Source organism: Zeugodacus cucurbitae, chromosome 2 (genome assembly GCF_028554725.1).
Source record: "Zeugodacus cucurbitae isolate PBARC_wt_2022May chromosome 2, idZeuCucr1.2, whole genome shotgun sequence".
Taxonomy (NCBI): domain Eukaryota; kingdom Metazoa; phylum Arthropoda; class Insecta; order Diptera; family Tephritidae; genus Zeugodacus; species Zeugodacus cucurbitae.
The window spans coordinates 66,091,712-66,110,487 of record NC_071667.1 but is presented as its reverse complement, the minus strand read 5'-3'; the positions used below and the strand labels follow the sequence as shown (position 1 = coordinate 66,110,487).

Genomic DNA, 18,776 nt, shown 5'->3' with positions numbered 1-18,776 from the left:
CGCACCAGCCAGCTATTAATCGAAACGCTTCAATTGCGCACAGCCAATCTAAGCTGTCATTAATCGAGTACGCCAAGCGCAAAATGCTTTGCATCACAATTATGGCAACACACGCACACACATGTATATGTTTAGATACATGTTTATAAACTTATGTGTCTATATATATTTCGAAGTAGTAACATTTATGCCTGCAACTAGTTTTCATTTTTACGGCTTATGTAAATTTCAGAAAACATCTTCAGCTCATAAATAAAGGCGCTTGCGTGCTTGTTAATTTTTACTCTGCTTGCTGATTTGTTGTTGTTGTGCAGACTTGCTAGTATTTATATGTGTAGGTATGTATGTATATAACACATGTAGGTGCGGAGGCAACACCTTCGCTTCAGCGATTATTTCGGCTAGCCAACATTTCATGCAAGCGCGTATATTTCTTCAGCGTTGAAATATTTGGTGCACGATTTACGAGTCTGATTGGCGGCTAGTTGAGATTTATGCTAACATGCTACGCTATTTTTTTGTTTTTGATTCTCTTTTTTTCACATTTAAGCGTATCATTTGAAAAGCCACTATTTGAAATTGGAACATTCGCACAGTCTTCAAGCGTTGTGGTATCTCATGTGAGCGCTTACAAATACCAAGCGTGGCTTTCAAATAAACAAGCAGAATAAATATTAAAGGCAAACATGTGTGAATAAATTAAATAGAAAACCAGGTTTTTTGAGGGGTTATTGCCTTCTATTTGACAAATTTTAGATTTTTAGTGATGACTTAAGGCGAAAGTGAAATGTAAATTTGGAGAATTTTTTAATACTAATACAATATTATTAGTCAATTTTATGATAATTTTTGCGGGTTAATAAACGACAATGTCAATGTGTTACTCATATAAATCAGTAGCTGCTTGGTGGCTTCATTATCTGAAAATCCGTAGAATAATATCCAAACATGAAATTTAACTAAGATATATTGAAAACATGACTGGACGGTCTAAATTAATTTTAAAATATAATATTCCATAGTAATGAACTCTGAATCGAATTAAATATCATTACAAATCACCAATTCTAGTATGGATCAAGTATTGAGTTCCGCTAAGTTCGTCCCCGAAAATATAATATATGTAAACTTCTAGTGAACTTGTCCATGTTCTTTTAACAAATTCAAGTACGCTGAATGAAATCGGTCTAATCTACACTTCTCCTACTTTATGAGATATTTGTGAATCTATAGTTTTGAATACTTCGAAGACATAAGAAAGGCACTATAGACGATAAAACTTAAGACTTAAGGCTACTTTTTTGCGAATTTTTTCTGATTATTTGAATTTGATGTCAATTTGAAGGTCTTCCGATTTTGGAAATGTAAAAAAATCACTATGATTATAACTCTATCTTATGCGTCAGAAGTCCAAAAAGTGCAGTTCAGGTATTTTTTAGAACCTTTAATGACAAATGGGCAAAAACACCCATCTCCACCGTTCGAGATTTCTGGTCTAGCCCTTTTTAGTCCAACATTATACAATAACAGCCTGTTTTATATCTATACTAAATCATACTTTATACTAGAGCTCTTGGTATTCGACTAATCGACTAACCGGATTAGTTCGAAAAATAATATTCGGTTTGCAGTATGCGGAGAGTCGTAAGTCGTCGACTATTCGATTAACCGCTCAATTCCGCCTATCCGGTTAACCGTTCTTTGTCGACTATTCGAACAGTACAAGTTCACTTTGTTTCATTTTTAACTTCGAACTATGCTCATTCATTTGCAGACAGTGTCAAAACATCGATTGTATTACTCATAAAAACCATTATCTGTTTGGAGTTGGATCTTTATATTCTGAAAATGCATATAACATAATCCAAACACAAAAACTTAGCTAAAATTAATACATGGCAGGATGGTCTAAATGAGTTTTAAAATACATACAAATTCATAGTAATGAACTCTTACCCAAGAGAAAATGTTCAATTGCTTTTGTTTTTTAATCACAAATCGATTAAAATGTTACCAATAAGCAGCAATTGTAGTATAGATCTCATTTTAAAGTGATGAGTTTCGATGAGCTCGTCTTCGAAAATATATGTTGCCTGTAAACTTCTATTAAACTTGTCCATGTTCTTATAACACTCTTCAAGTACGCTGAATGAAATCGGTATCATCTATTTATTATCGGTCTATCTCAATTATGAGATATTTGTGATTACAACCTATATTTTTTTAATATGAATACTTCGAAGACATTCGAAAAAAACTGGAGTCGATAAAACTTAATGGTGTCTTTAGAACAACTTTTATTCGAAAAATGTTCAGATTTTTTCTAATTTGACGTCAGTTTGAAGGTCTTTCCGAATTTTGAAATGTGAAATAACTCACTATGATTATAACACTATCTTCTGTGTCAGTATTAAATACTTATTATATTGGTATCCTTCATGCAACAAGCGCATAATTTCAAGTATCTATATCAACCTTAGAACTTTTAATGACAACTTCCAATGGGCAAAAACACCCATCTCCTCCGTTCGAGATTTCTGGACTAGCCTTTTTTATTCAATAACAGTGTGCTTTATATCTATACTAAATCTTACTTTAGTACTCTGAAAACTAATTAGTAAGAGAACTTATTATAACATTCGTCAGACCCGTAATAATATGAAATCTTAGATTTCCTATTTCCGGTATTTTGATATTAATCATACTTTCTGATATGTGCCTATAACCTAACTCGTCAGACGTATGTTAAGGAAGATGGTAAAATAAAGAAACGGACACATTTCTCATATTCTTTCAGTATATAAACATTAATCCTGAAAACATGTGGTATTTTAATGGATCGTCGATCATCAGATCAATATACCGGCAGGTTCTGCAATCAGAGTGAAAGTGAAAATTAACAAGTAAGGAAGGGCTAAGTTCGGGTGTAACCGAACATTTTATACTCTCGCAATTTATTTATTTACTTTATTAATATAATACACAATTTGACCCACATATTCGTCATATATATTGTATAAAGTCTATTGAAAGTTGGAAACCGTAATATTAAGTTAGAAGCACCGAGGTCCTAATGTTCGATATATGGGGCATTGAAAACCTATGGTCCGATTTCGGCGATTTTTAGAATGGGGCTGCCACACTATAAACGTAGTATTTGTGCAAAGTTCTGCATCGATATCTTCACTAGTGCTTACTTTTTATATTGTAAAGTAAACGATTCAGATCGTCTTCAAAGTTCCGGTATATAGGAAGTAGGCGTGGTTGTAAAGCGATTTGGCCTATTTTCACAACATATCATTGGGATGTAAGGAAACTATTACAAACCAAGTTTCATTGAAATCGGTCGAGTAGTTCCTGAGATATGGTTTTTGACCCACGCCACGCCCATTTTCCATTTTATAAAAAAAATCTGAGTGTAGCTTCCACGTGCCATTTCTTATGTGAAATTTAGTGTTTCTGGCGTTTTTCGTTAGTGAGTTAACCCACTTTTAGTAGTTTTTAACATAACCTTTGTATGGGAGGTGGGCGTGGTTACAATCCGATTTCCTCCATTTTTGGACTGTATAAGTAAATACCTTGATACAGCTTTAGTAGTTTGCGAGATATGCAAAAAAAAACTTAGTAGGGGGCGGGGCCACGCCCACTTCCCCAAAAAAATTACATCCACATATGCCCCTTCATAGTGCGATCCTTCATACCAAATTTTACTTCCATAGCTTTATTTATAGCTTAGTTATGGCACTTTAAGTGTTTTCGGTTTTCGCCATTTTGTGGGCGTGGCAGTGGTCCGATTACGCCCATTTTCGAACTTAACCTTCTTATGGTGCCAAGAAATATGTCTTCCAAGTTTCATCAAGATATCTCAATTTTTACTCAAGTTACAGCTTGCACGGACGGACGGACGGACAGACAGACATCCGGAGTTGAACTTTTCTCGTCACCCTGATCATTTTGATATATATAACCCTATATCTAACTCGTTTAGTTTTAGGACTTACAACCAACCGTTATGTGGACAAAACTATAATACTCTCGTAGCAACTTTGTTGCGAGAGTATAAAACCAAAATGTGGAACCTGAAAAGTAAAATCGAAATTCAGTACACCAAATATCGGATTGAAAGTGAATTTGTTTGCATTTCACTCGGAAGTGAATTACAGAACCTGCCAGATAATGTTTGTCGAATTTCTAGTAGTGATGGGGTGTCGAACTTTTTGCTATTTTTTAACCCGTACAAAACACTTTGGTCGGGCTTATGTCATTTATAAAAAATCATTGTACATATATTGTATTTTTTTTAAAACTGATGTAAATTATATTTTTAAACTATTACAACTTTAGCAAATTAATAGTTTTAAATATGCCCTATCAATGGCTAAATAAGATCAACTTTTAAATTATAGGAACCACGAAGCCCACATTAGCATAGTAATTGAATACACACCTAGTTTGTAACGCCAACCATAGTAGTTCCACAACTAATATAAACTTTTACGAACATAATTAACATATTTAAAATATATGTTTTTCTTACGATCTCTTGCAGATGCAACACCCACACAGCCACATGCGACGGATACGACATCTCAACATATTTCTGCTGCTGCTGCTCTACTTGTCACAGATCAAAGCTTGGCGGCCATGTCCAGAGCTCAGTCCGGCATTGCGTTTGCCCTGCAGGTGAGTCAGTCATACATAACTGTAGCTAATATCTATAACAATAGATGAGTACAGCTTCACTTTGGTAAGCTGTCTACGCGTCTGTTTGTAGGTAGAGATAACTTCATGGAAATTCAAACCGTAGAATAACCAGCTAAACAAGTATTATAATCGACGTGTGGTCATCAGCGATTTCCATGTTAATTTGAGCTAATGAAAAAGAGTTCTACAAACCGACACGCACATACTTATATGGATTGTATGAGCACTCCAGTTTGAAATGAAGAATTGATTTCCGCATTCGCTGCATATCGAATGGCGGTTCTAAATACGAGTACATACAAACATACATACGGACAGACATGCAGTTCTGCAGTCAATTTCATTCTATTTTACTTTTTATTTTCTTCCACGAACAAGCTCGCAAGTTGTTAATGTTATCAATTGATTTTCTTTTCGTTTTGCGCTTCTCTCCCGCCCGTAGGTGCAATGTGGTGCCATTCGCGTCGACAGGACAGCTCGGCGCGGTGGCGATGGACTGCGATCGTGTCGTCTTTCATGGTGAGGCGCCGCAACTGCCGTATGGCGCGCCGATTGTCTCCTACTCGCAGCGTCACAGCGGTCAGCAAGTTTTACCATCACAGGTGAGTAGAAAACGATGAGTGAGTGAGTGTTGAGCTGCGCATATAGCTATTACAATAACTGCCTGCTAGTTTTTAAAACTGGTTGAAACAGCGTCTACATATATGTATATCTACATATATATTTATGGCTGTATCATGATGTATGTGCTTGTCTGTAGCTCATAACCTGTCGGTTTAAATCATAACATTAAATCATTACAGACCATCATTACAACAAATATGGCTATTTATATACTTTTGACTAGATAATAGCTTTTGCCTCGTCGCATTCGCTTTTTTTGTTGCGAATTCTTTGAGCGCGGAAAAATTCCATTATTTTATGGAATCATAAATTCGCTTAAATTTCACAGTCATGCCAACAACAATTTGCAATAACTGCAATACAATGGCAAAGAGTAAAAATGAAAAAAAAACAAATTGGGAAACAATTTTAAATTATAGTTATGTACTTAAAAACTGGATTTTTTCACGTTGCGATTCCGCAAGAAATATGGGAGCGTAGCAAAAGTAGCTGGTTTTCGAAAAACAATGCAAAAATGCTGCACGCTTTGTACTCTACTGTACTGTACTGTACTTATGTATGCACAATACAATTTCGATCCAAGCCAAGGTTAGACAAGCGTTGCCGGTTGATTTCGTTTTATGCTTTTACATTGTGTTTTCCGGTGAGTTTAATGCTCCGCCAATGACCTCAACAATTAAGTGTTTCGATAAGCGTGTTGCTGCTGTTGTTGTTGTAGTTGTGCTAAATGATTGCGTATATAATTTAATTAGCCACTGTTGTAAAATCAATATATATGTATGTGATTGGCGTTGCAACCGTTTAGCCGGTTATAGCCGAATCGACGATAGTGCGCCACTTCTCTCTCTCCTTCGCAGTTGTAACCAGGTCCTTCCCAAGTGTAACCAGGTCGCTCTCCACCTGGTCCCTCCAACGGAGTGGAGGCCTTCCCCTTCCTCGGCTTCCTCCGGCGGGTACTGCATCGAACACTTTCAGAGCTGGAGCACTTTCGTCCATTCGAACAACATGACATAGCCAGCGTAGCCGCTGTCTTTTTATTCGCTGGACTATGTCTATGTCGTCGAATAAAACATACAGCTCATCATTCCGTCGTCTGCGGTATTCGCCGTTGCCAATGTTTAAGGGACCATAAATCTTCCGCAGAACCTTTTTCTCGAAAACTCCTAGTGTCGTCTCATCTGATGTTGACATCGTCCAAGCTTCTGCACCATAAAGCAGGACGGGAATGATAAGCGACTTGTAGAGTTTATAAACACCACATAAGTCGACTTACACGCTTGAGACCAATTCTTCGTAAAAGATTCATAGTATTGTTCGTACAATTTGCTTTTGACTTCTTCAAACAATAAATATATCGGACATTAATTTCTCACAAACACAAAGAATTTAACATATTTCTTCTATCGATCTCTACGAATCCCTGGTCCATTTGCAGCTCAGAGTTGTGAGCTTGAATTTTTAAAAATTCCATATTTTTACTAGAAAGGAAGAAATCTTGTTTACTTCCCTTAGTATTAGGTGAAATTAATTTGTGTAAAGAACATGCTACTATTAAAAAATGTGGGAGATCTCGACTTCGAAAATGTTAGGTTAGATTAGGCCAAGGGGTAAATCTCCGGAACTGCAGAGAGTCTCAATTAGACAGCTTCGTCTGTTCTTTATGGCACCTAATTACTCCTGACAAATCGACACGGCCCTTGTGATTCGACAAAGTGTTTCGACTCTATTATAAAGTTCTAAAGTCGGCTAAGGTCGATTCTAGTCAATTCGCTGGGTTCGCCGAAGATATGTCTACCGAGGTGTTTTATCCTAAGACTGCCCAATGCTGTACATTGAAAGAGGAGAGTTGCTTGCCTTTGTCTTCCTCCAAACAGCTTTGGCAACGAAAGCCGAAAAATTTTGCTCTGCGATGGATTAACGACGTTGTGTCGGGGTGTGTTCAAAAATAACGGTACTTTTCATTTTTGATGAAACAAGATATTTATTCCTTCGTCTACATTAATGTTGTTGATTTTAAAGTAATCTCCATTCGATACAATGATGATGAACTTAACCTTCTTCCAATCGCCGTAACACTTTTCAAAGTAGAGTTTTGGGATAGCCATTGGCTATTTCAGCGATTTCATTTACATATGCTGTAAACGAAGGATTTTTGGAAATTGGAAAAAGTTACACGGAGTCATGTCTTGCGAATATCGATACTGGATTAGCGATGAATTATTGTTTTTGGTCCAAAATACATGAGAAAACAACGGAGTGTGAACTTTTAACAAACGAAAATCACCATGTGCATAAAAATACGTCTAACCTTAGGTAGACAGTTGATAGACTAACTCGAGGTCGGCATCGCGTCAAATATATTTTCGAAGGCGTTGGAAAAGGCAGCAAAGTCCGGTGAAACAATTTTCACGGATATTTTTTTTTTTAATTATTTTCCTATACCAAGAAGTAAGATTTCAATTTGTCAGATTATCTGTCTCCTAATCGCCAAAAATATGTAGCGAATCGAACAAGGAAGTGGTATAAATTTATTAAAAAGTTAATATCAAATAGAGAGAGAATAAAGGTGAATTCTGATTACTTCAGTATATTTAAGATTTATGATTTTAACAAAAACTTCACAGTGTTAATTAAGTCATTATGTACGCCGATTGATCACTAGAAATCACTATATTTTGTCACATTTAATTAGTCACAATAAACAAGCGAGGTTAAAGAATAGAAAGCAATCGAAAAAGACCAGCAATCTGCCAATTACAATTATTTGAACAAGCATATAATTACAATACCGAATTGTCAAAGAGACCGCTCTTGTGGCACAAGTATCTATAATATAGACACATACGCGTACATGCATATGAAACATGCGCTCGCAATTAAAGCATCTCGAAAGCAAAAGTTTAGCAATTAAGATCGAGAGCAGAAACGATTATGCTGTTACGTGATTGGATGCACCACTGGAGTTTACAACATGCCGCCATCTACATACATACATACATACATATGTATAACATATCATAACACATACGCGTATGTATGTATGTGTGTAATTATGAAGATAAATGTATACTTTTACCACTTTACCAAGAGCAAGTGCAATTTACCACAGCTTTTTCTCACATTCCAGTACATGAAGCACACACAAACACACAAACATACATATTCGTACATACTTAACTTCATGATACGTTATGTACTTGTATGAATAAACTCGTTGGTATGCTGAGGCATGTCTCTCATGCAAACACATCTGCTTTATTACACTTTCACTGATGGCGGCCCACCGTTAAGTCGGTGGCGACAAGAAAACGCCAAAAAATCTGATGGCAAATACGAAATCTCAAAAGACAAGTATGGAGGTGTGTATGAAAGCAAAACAAATAATAAGAAGACAGCATGACCATCTCGTAACAGCGATTCGATTCTCAAGTCAACGCCAGCTCCCAGCCATTTACCCACTTTGTCAGCCAATTAATTCAATTGCTAGAGTACAGCCAAAGAATCGGTAATTGTGCGAGTGCTGAAGAAAGTTTCAATGTAGTTTGGTAGCAGCAAATAATTTCTACAAATTATTAACAACAACACTAACAATGTTGAGTATGTATGTGTGTGTGCATGCCACAGCTTCAGAAACCAAATTAGTTATGCCTTTCAATGACATTAGTATCACTTTGGATCTACTTTTTTCACATTGTTTGCTGAATTTTTTGTTGCTTTTTGTTGTACATAACTCACGCTATTTAGACCACATGCAAAATATTGCCATTCGGAATCTGTGTAGAAAGTGAAATTCACTGCGAAATTTTTGGATTTTTTGTTTGCATTATTTTGCAAAAATTTTTGTTTTGCTAATTATCATTGCTGTTGTTGTTGTGTCGTCTATCTCTTCGTCATAGTCAACTCATTAAATTGTTGTGCTGCTTTGCATTAGAAAATACAACCAGCGTAGGCGTTGCTCAATGTTGACAATAAAAAAAGATTTTTGTTACTGTTGCTGCTTTTGTATATTATAAATATGTATATATACAGAAATACATCCACATAAATACATAATTTACCTCAGCTTAGCGTGTGACAATAATTTCCAACTTCTATTGTTGCTGGTGAGTTCAAAAACTTTCAACAAAATGTGAAGTATGTCGTCTTTTGCATATAGAAACCTTAATAAATATTTATCATGAGGTGCATTCCACGCAAAATCATACCACAGCTCTAATATACTTTAGAAATTTATATTCGACAAAAATAATGTTTTTCTTAAAAATTTGCATAAAATTATGAAATATACCTGTAGTTTTCAATAACACTAAGTCCAGACATCAATAAAATATCCGAATGTTTCGAAAACATTCTAACAATCTATAGACTCGAAAGCTTCATATGGTCTCTCGATATCTTAAAGCCGCGTAAGAGCTTATATGCTTTCATTTCAATATAGGGAGTTATGATATTATTAACCCAAACGATTACCCTCCTCCCGCCCAACCGACGCGTGGGGCGCAGTCCGCATACAAGCGGAATTTGCCGAGTCTAGAAAGGCAAGAGATTTTTAAGCGTCCGGTTCTCAAACTGCTCAGCTACAGAAAGAAACATTTCAACAGCTGAGATTTAAAAATTTATAAAAACAAAAAGTTAAAAATTTCTGAATATTATTTATTAAGAGAAGACAAAATAGTTTTTTTGATGCTAAATATTGAGTCAGATGGATCAAATGTGCTGGAATGCGAATTAAAATCATGACATATTCGGCAGAATGGTTCATTTAACTCAAAATTTGTTCTAGAAGATTTTAGAAATAATGGTCTAAACTGCCTGGATGAACGCAATGGGACATTAAACTTAATATCAGACAAAAGGAATGAACTACAAACTAAACCATTCAGAAGTTTTACTAGAAAAATTATACCTAGCATTTCTCTGCGACTAGTGAGTGTGGGAAGATTTATAAGTTTTAAACGACTAGTATACGGGGGAAGATTCAATCTTGAATCCCAATGTAAGTGGCCTAAAGCAAAAAGTAAAAATTGTTTTTGAACGGACTCAAGCTTATCAGAATGGGATTGATAGCTAGGATTCCATACCACAGAACCATACTCCAATATAGGCCTTACCAATGTTGTAAAAAGAATTTTAGTAATATACGGATCACTAAATTCTTTAGACCAACGTTTAACAAAGCTAAGAGCACCTTTAGCTTTTAAGACAATTGAATTTACATGAGAATTAAAATTTAGTTTAGGGTCCATATTAACTCCTAAATCAACAAAGCTAAAAACTTGCTCTAAACTGAAGTTATTTATTACATAGGGGGAAAGATCAACAGTTCTACGGGAAAAGCACATCGTTTTACATTTTTTAAGATTCAGTGGCATATCATTTTTGTGACACCAAGTAACTAAATTATTTAAATCCGATTGCAACTCAGTCCTTTCGTTATGAGAAGTATATGATTTAAAAAGTTTTACATCATCCGCATATAATAAAATTTCTGAAAACTTAATTACTGAAGGTATATCATTGATGAACAACAAGAACAGAATCGGGCCGAGATGACTACCCTGTGGAACCCCTGAAGTGACACTAATTGAATCGGATAATGTATTATTAAATAAAACTTGTTGTTTTCTGTTAGTAAGATATGAGGATACCCATTCAAGAAGTCTTGGTTGAAAAATACCTTGTTTAAGAGATAGGTTAAAAAGCTTTGTTAAGGGCAGATAGATATATTTTGCGCAATTTTTAAGAAAGCTTGAGGGAATCATATCAGGGCCATATTTAAACGAATTTTTTAACGTAACTAAATAATTTAAGACATCTGTTTCAGAAATAATTGGTGTATTAATTACAGTACTCGGGCATAACACTTGATGATATGGCACATTCATATAGTAGTTTGAACAATAATTGGATTTGAAGAATTCTGCAAACATATTAGAAATAATATAATTGTCACATGACATTGTTGATTTATATTTCATCGCGGACGGAAAATTTGAAATCCTGCGTTTGGAGTTAATGAAACCATAAAACAATTTCGGATTACGAATAATATTATTTTTTACTTTGATTATGTAGTTTTTATAACATTTTTTGTTAAGTTCCTCAAACTGACGACGCAATTTAGAATATTTTAAATAGTCAACAAGAGCTCCAGTTCTTTTATAAAGTTTAAAAGCACGAGCTTTTTTATTTTTTAATTTACATAGCTCATTCAAATACCACAAATTTGAAATTTTTCTTTTGATAATAAAACATTTCGGAACAAATCTTTCAAAAATATTAAAAATTGTTTCATTAAAATGTGATACATTTAATTCAATATTACCACTATAATCAGGCCAAGTCAATTTAGAAAGTTCACAATTAATCTTTTTGAAATTAGCTTTCGCAAAGTTGAACCGAGAACAAAGGTCCTGTTTGTTGCATACAAGTAATTCGTCTATGATTTCGATTTGTTGCCTATGTCACAGTATGTTAGGTTAAAGGGCGGATCCCTGTGCCACAGGAGATTCCACTTGGTAAAGTAGCCAGTACTTTGTGATGACCCAAACTCCCAAGACCCTCAAGTAACAACAATACACTTTGAGCCTTTTACGAATTTGGTGTGGCAACTAATTTGCATTCGGAACAGTTCAACTCGAAGTTCGTCCTGCTCAGATGTTTCAGCCGCAGTCTAGCGAAAGCTGGCCAATGGAGAAGAAAGTGTCTCGATATCGCAATAACATCTAATGAGAAAATCTAATTTGAACCAGACTTACATACATCTCTTTAAAAAGTTAAACCATCGCTCTCGATTGAGTCTCACATATAGATAATGCAAAAATTTCAATTATTAGTCATATCTTCTACAAATTTTTAAAGACCTCACCTTTATCCGGATGGACGGGTTCGAGAAATGAAATGTGCCGATTACAGTGAATGTGCGATGACAAGCAACTTTCTAAGACCCATCCTCCGAGTTCTTTTTTAAGTCAATTGCAGCGTCAACACGTTTCATATCCAATTCATATTCAAATTCTAATTTAAAATGATTTGTGTGGATCCATAGGGATTTTGAGAATATTTGCTATAACTTTAATGTTATTTATATTGATTTCCTATCAAAATTTCTTTCACTTAGTCGTCATTATCGTTCCTCGTTAACACGTGTGGATGGAAAAATTGCATGAATCACGTACTTCTTCTTCTTCTTCTTCTTCTTCTTCTTGACTGGCGTAGACACCGCTTATGCGGTTATAGCCGAGTCCACAACAGCGCGCCACGCATCTCTCCTTTTGGCAGTTTGGCGCCAATTGGTAATACCAAGTGTGGACAGGTCCTTCTTCACCTGGTCCTTCCATCGGAGTGGAGGCCTCCCTCTTACTCGGTTTACACCAACGGGTGCTGCATCGAACACTTTCAGAGCTGGAGCACTTTCGTCCATTCGAACAACATGACATAGCCAGCGTAGCCGCTGTCTTTTTATTCGCTGGACTATGTCTATGTCGTCGAATAAATCATTCCATCTTCTGCGGTATTCGCCGTTGCCAATGTTTAATGGACCATAAATCTTCCGCAGAACCTTTTTCTCGAAAACTCCTAGTGCCGTCTCATCGGATGCTGACATCGTCCACGCTTCTCCACCATAAAGTAGTACGGGAATGATGAGGGACTTGTAGAGTTTGGTTTTTGTTCGTCGAGAGAGGACTTTACTTTTCAATTACCTACTCAGTTCATAGTAGCACCTGTTGGCAAGAGTGATTCTGCGTTGGATTTCAAGGCTGACATTATTATCGGTGTTGATGCTGGCGCCCAGGTATACGAAATTATCTACAACTTCAAAGTTATGACTGTCAACAGTGGCGTGGGAGCCAAGACGCGAATGCGCTGACTGTTTGTTTGATGACAGGAGATAGTTCCTGTTGTCCTCGTTCACCATCAGACCCATACGCTACGCTTCCCTAAGTACATTAGAAAGGTATAATCAAATAGAGATATAATAGTGAAGGTAGTGAATCGAAGGCAAATAATAAAACTTTGGGAACCGAATTTGAGTTATTTCAATATATTTCACCGAAAAAAATATTCGAAAATCAAATAAGGCAGGAATCTTCAACGAATCCAAAATTATCCTATCGTTATTGATAAGGAAAGCTTTATCTTTCACTGCCACTATAGATGTTTGAAGCATTATCAGTGCCAAAAGGCACCTCTATGTTTAATCCGCGAAATAGAGGACGTTAATATATAACTTTAACTTTTTAAACCTTAATAATCCCACTAATATAATACTAATTAAATATTTATTTTACCTCTTCTATAGAGTTTTGGCACACTGAAACTACCCATCGAGGAGTTGGATCTGTCGAACAATCTGATACGACGCATACCAGAGAAATCCTTCCTAGGTCTGAAGGAGTCACTTACTGAGCTACGCTTGGCGAATAATCTACTGGGCGACAGTTTGAATCCGATATTCTCCACCGCCGAATTTCATCCACTGAAAAATCTCAAAACGCTCGACTTATCTGGCAACAAAATCAAATCCATCGAAGAGGGACTGCTCAAAGGCTGCACCGACTTGAAGGTAAATGAACTGCAATTTCACTAACGTAAACACTTACGTTACGTATAAGCGTAATTGCTATGTGCACAAGTGTTTCACTTTATTATTATTTATGTAAGATGTTAACAAACAACGCACTTATTTAGTTGCATCACAAACTCACCGATTTATGTAGGCGCAATTATACGTTTGGTTATATCTATGTTTGTATAAAAATTGCAGCAAAAAGTTGCTTGCACATTCCAGGCACATTGTTTGCGCAAAAGTTGATGAACTGTCCATGCACACGGTTCGCACGTCTGCACACATGTACATTTGAATGTATATATGTTTGTATTTGTGTAATTGCGGCATAAGTGTCGTCGGCAAATAGCTGATTGGTCAGTTTATTAGTTGGCATATTGATAAGCATGCACAAGTTTGGTTCATGCAGGTGCAATAATAAGTAGTTTTTTTTTTGCATTTAAGTGCAGACCTGTCTCAGTTGTGGCTATTTGGCGAAGTCACTGCGCTTGTTTACCATAAGTGCAGTTTAACTACACAAATGCAGACCTAAGTAACTACATATTTGTAATTTAAATACTTGTAGCGGTTCAACAGGTCGTCACAACTTTTAATGGTCGTCTTCGATTCACGACTTGTCTGCGCGCTTTGTTTGTGCTTTGCTTTCTAGTCACGTGGATATCTCATTAATGTGGTTCACACACCTCCTTGCCTCTTCATTTCATTAAACCAGTATATTTGATTTATACTAGCTGTTTGTTCGTTTCGCCACTCACAAGGTTGGGCAAAACCTAGACAAATAACTTAATTGGTAAACAAATGCATTGCAATAGTTAAATACTGTTACAAGAAAGCTCAATCATGAAGTAATCGCGGTAATAATGACCTGTTCCATGAAAATGAATGTAATTGTAAAATGAATGTAATTATAAAAGTAATTAATTTTGCATGCCAAACGTGGGTGTCAAGTTCACAAAGATACATACGTTTAAAAAAAAAATACATTCTAAGCAGTTAAGTACGCTTACAATAAAATAACTTTCTTATATTAAGGACAAGCTGACCATGAGTCACAATAGAGCTCTGTTCGATAGAGAATGAGTAATATTTAATTTGTGGTTACTTATAATTTTTCCATCTAACTTATTAACTATTAGCTGCGTTTACGGCGGTTTATCCGTATCTCTTGATTTCATGAGAACTTTCTCAAAATTGTAATATATTAGGTCTACAACTTTGCTTCCGCCGTATTTTTTTGTAAATTTAAGTATTTTTTGGTATAAAAACGGTTACAAATGTCGATGAGCCTCAGCCGCACTTTTCTTAGAATTAAAAAAGAAAAGCAAAATTTCCCGTAAATGTCGAGAATTCGACTCAAAAAGTGACATTTTCAGTTGAGAATAAGTTTGGGATGCAAACAGATCTCTACAAATATTTTGTTGGGTTAATGTTGACGCAAATGTCCAAGATCGATATAAAACGATTTAATCGATTTAATCGACCAGTGCTTGACCCTAGAGACATCTATTGGAAAACGGCGGAAGCAAAGTTGTAGCCCTAATAGTTCAATCCGAATAACGAGTATTTTTTTCTGTTCTTGTTTATTTTAAGTTTTGAAAAACGTTTATAAACTTTGAATACTTTTCTTATTTTATTTGCAGGATTTCTATGTGGATCGTAATTGTTTATCTGCTGTCCCATCCAACTCGCTTAATGGACCAAGTGCGCTGCGACTTCTTTCTCTACGTCACAATCATATAAGTAAGTTCATGAAAGTATTATAATTAAAACAAGTAAGGAGAGGCTAAGTTCGGGTGCAACCGAAAATTTTATACTCTCGTAATTTATTGATGCAAGTTTTTAAAGATAACACAAAAATTCCGCATAAAGTCCAATGGAATAACAAAATGAAGTAATTTCTGTACCAATTTATTTTATTTCCACCACCAATATACACTATATTCAAGATTATTTTCCTAAGCTACGTCACATATTAACCGATATATGCGGAATATAGCCCACCGTATGTTTGAAAAACATATAATTAGGTATATGGGAGCTAAGGGCAGTTATGACCCGATTTTAACCATTTTTGGTACAGACACACACTATTAGAAGAAAAAGATTTTCTCTGAATAAAATTGAAATATCTGATATGAAATTTGACGATATTTTCGGTAAAAATTACCCTCAGGCACTGAGTTCTTCATGTTCGATATCCGGGGCCTTGAAAACTTATAGTCCGATTTTTCGACAATTTTTCCACAAGTAGTGCCACACCTCAAATACAGTATTTGTATAGAGTTTTATTCCGCTATCTTCATTGGTTCCCAATGTATATATTATAAAGTGAACGAATCAGTTGGAATTCAAAATTTTATTATATGGGAAATAGGCGTGGTTGCTAACCGATTTTGTCCATTTTATATCGGTAACATCAGGATGTCGAAAAAATATCACTTACTGAATTTCATTGAAATCTGTTGAGTAGTTTCTGAGATATGGATTTTGATCCTTAACTGGACGACGCCAAAAAAAATTTGGTTCAAACCGAGGGATCTTACTATTTGTGCCTTATATTTATACTCTCGCAACAAATGTTGCTAAAGAGAGTATTATAGTTTTGTTCACATAACGGTTGCTTGTAACACCCAAAACTAAACGAGTTAGATATAGGGTTATATATACCAAAGTGATCAGGGTGAAGAGTGGAGTTCAAATCCGAATGTCTGTCTGTCCGTCCGTCCGTCCGTCTGTGCAAGCTGTAACTTTTGTAAAAATTAAGATATCTTGATGAAACTTGGCACACTTATTTCTTGGCACCATAGGAAGGTTGCTTTCGAAAATGAGCAAAATCGGACCACTGCCACGCCCACAAAATGGCGAAAACCGAAAACACATAAAGGGCCATAACTAAGCCATAAATAAAGCTATGGAAATAAAATTTGGTAAGAAAGATCGCACTATGAAGGGGCATATTTGGATGTAATTTTTTTGGGGAAGTGGGCGTGGCACCGCCCCCTACAAAGTTTTTGTACATATCTCGCAAACCAATAAAGCCATATAAACCAAACTTTCTGCAGTCGTTTTTTTTAGCCACTTCCTAATACAGTCCAAAAATGAAAGAAATCGGTTCATAACCACGCCCACCTCCCATACAAAAGTTAGGTTAAAAATTAGTAAAAGTGGGTTAACTCACTAACGAAAAACGTCAGAAACACTAAATTTCACATAAGAAATGTCAGATGAAAGCTGCACTCAGATTTTTTTACAAAATGGAAAATGGGCGTGGCGTCGCCCACTTATGGGTCAAAAATCATATCTCAGGAACCACTTGACAGATTTCAATGAAACTTGGTTTGTAATAGTTTCCTTACATCCCAATGATATGTTGTGAAAATAGGCCAAATCGCTTCACAACCACCTTTACTTCCTATATACCAGAACTTTGAAGACAATCTGAATCGCTTACTTTACAATATATAAAGTAAGCACTAGTGAAGATATCGATGCAGAACTTTGCACAAATACTACGTTTATAGTGTGGCAGCCCCATTCTAAAAATCGCCGAAATCGGACCATAGGTTTTCAAGGCCCCATATATCGAACACGAGGACCTCGGTGCTTGTAACCTAATATTATGGTTTCCAACTTTCAATGGATTTTATACAATATATATGACGAATATGTGGGTCAAATTGTGTATTATATTAATAAAGTAAATAAATAAATTGCGAGAGTATAAAATGTTCGGTTACACCCGAACTTAGCCCTTCCTCACTTGTTTTCACTGGATTCATATCCGAAGTCCATTTAATTCCCTCAGATCAGTTTTGACATAACCCAAATTAATGGCAGAGGCTGCTGATAATAGTGCGTCATTTTGAATTTTTGTAGAGAAATCCTTTATGATCCATATTTGAGTACATCTAATTTTTTTAATGAAGTAAAAAATAAATAATATGCAAACATGTACTTATTTTTGCTCTCTACTGTACATATATTTGTATATATACTCATATAAGAAGTCATCATATAATTGCAGACATCCATTAAAGACTACTTAAGTAAATCCAATAAATCATAAAAATGTATTTACAAGTACAGGTGCATGTATATAAAAGTATTCATGAATATGCATAGATATCAATAATAATAATAAGTACTTATAATTACCATTTGCCAATTACCATAAAACGTTTGAAAATGTATTACGTTTTTAATATATTTTTTTCTTTTCTTCAACGTACTTTGCTTCATTTCCTGTTCTAAACCAACAACATTACTCCATCGCTGTCATAATAATCATAATAACAACAACAACAACAACACAACATCAAAAACAGCAACACTCCGTTACGAAGCATTCATAGCGCAGCCTCAACTGGAAATCGTCGATCTGCGCCACAACGAAATCAAAACGATCGAGGGACTGGCATTTCAAGGTTTACGCGCCGTACGTGAAATCAAATTGGCCGGAAATCGCATTACCAATTTGAATAGTGACGTTTTCGAGCATATACCCACTTTGCAGAAACTAGATCTCTCCGAGAATTTCATACCTCAATTCCCAATTGTGTCGCTGGCCGCAATCGGAAATCTAAAATCACTGAATTTGTCCTCGAACATGTTGCAGGTGTGTGCACTGAACAAATAAAATTTAAATTATTGCCAATTAATTATTGAATTATGAATTTACATTTAATATTTTTCCACACCCAGCGTTTGGACTACACGCACCTGCAGGTGGTTAAGACCTTGGAGGTGTTGGATTTGAGTCGCAATGGCATTACCACCATACCATCGGGCACATTCCGTGATCTGGCCGCGCTCAAATATCTCGATTTGAGCTTGAATTCGCTGCGTACTGTAAGTGCTTGCGTGGATTATTCACTCTGAG

At 35.7% G+C, this 18,776-nt stretch overlaps 1 protein-coding gene across 1 annotated transcript in view; it reads left to right on the top strand.

The window, feature by feature from the left end:
* The window catches only part of LOC105217230 (protein artichoke), a 41,923-nt gene that overhangs the window by 19,562 nt on the left and 3,585 nt on the right, over positions 1-18,776 (top strand). The window contains exons 3-8 of the mRNA XM_011192135.3: positions 4,550-4,683; positions 5,147-5,306; positions 13,631-13,894; positions 15,538-15,637; positions 18,223-18,512; positions 18,599-18,745. Coding sequence (XP_011190437.2) covers positions 4,550-4,683; positions 5,147-5,306; positions 13,631-13,894; positions 15,538-15,637; positions 18,223-18,512; positions 18,599-18,745 — 1,095 coding nt within the window. The remainder of the gene's footprint in view (positions 1-4,549; positions 4,684-5,146; positions 5,307-13,630; positions 13,895-15,537; positions 15,638-18,222; positions 18,513-18,598; positions 18,746-18,776) is intronic.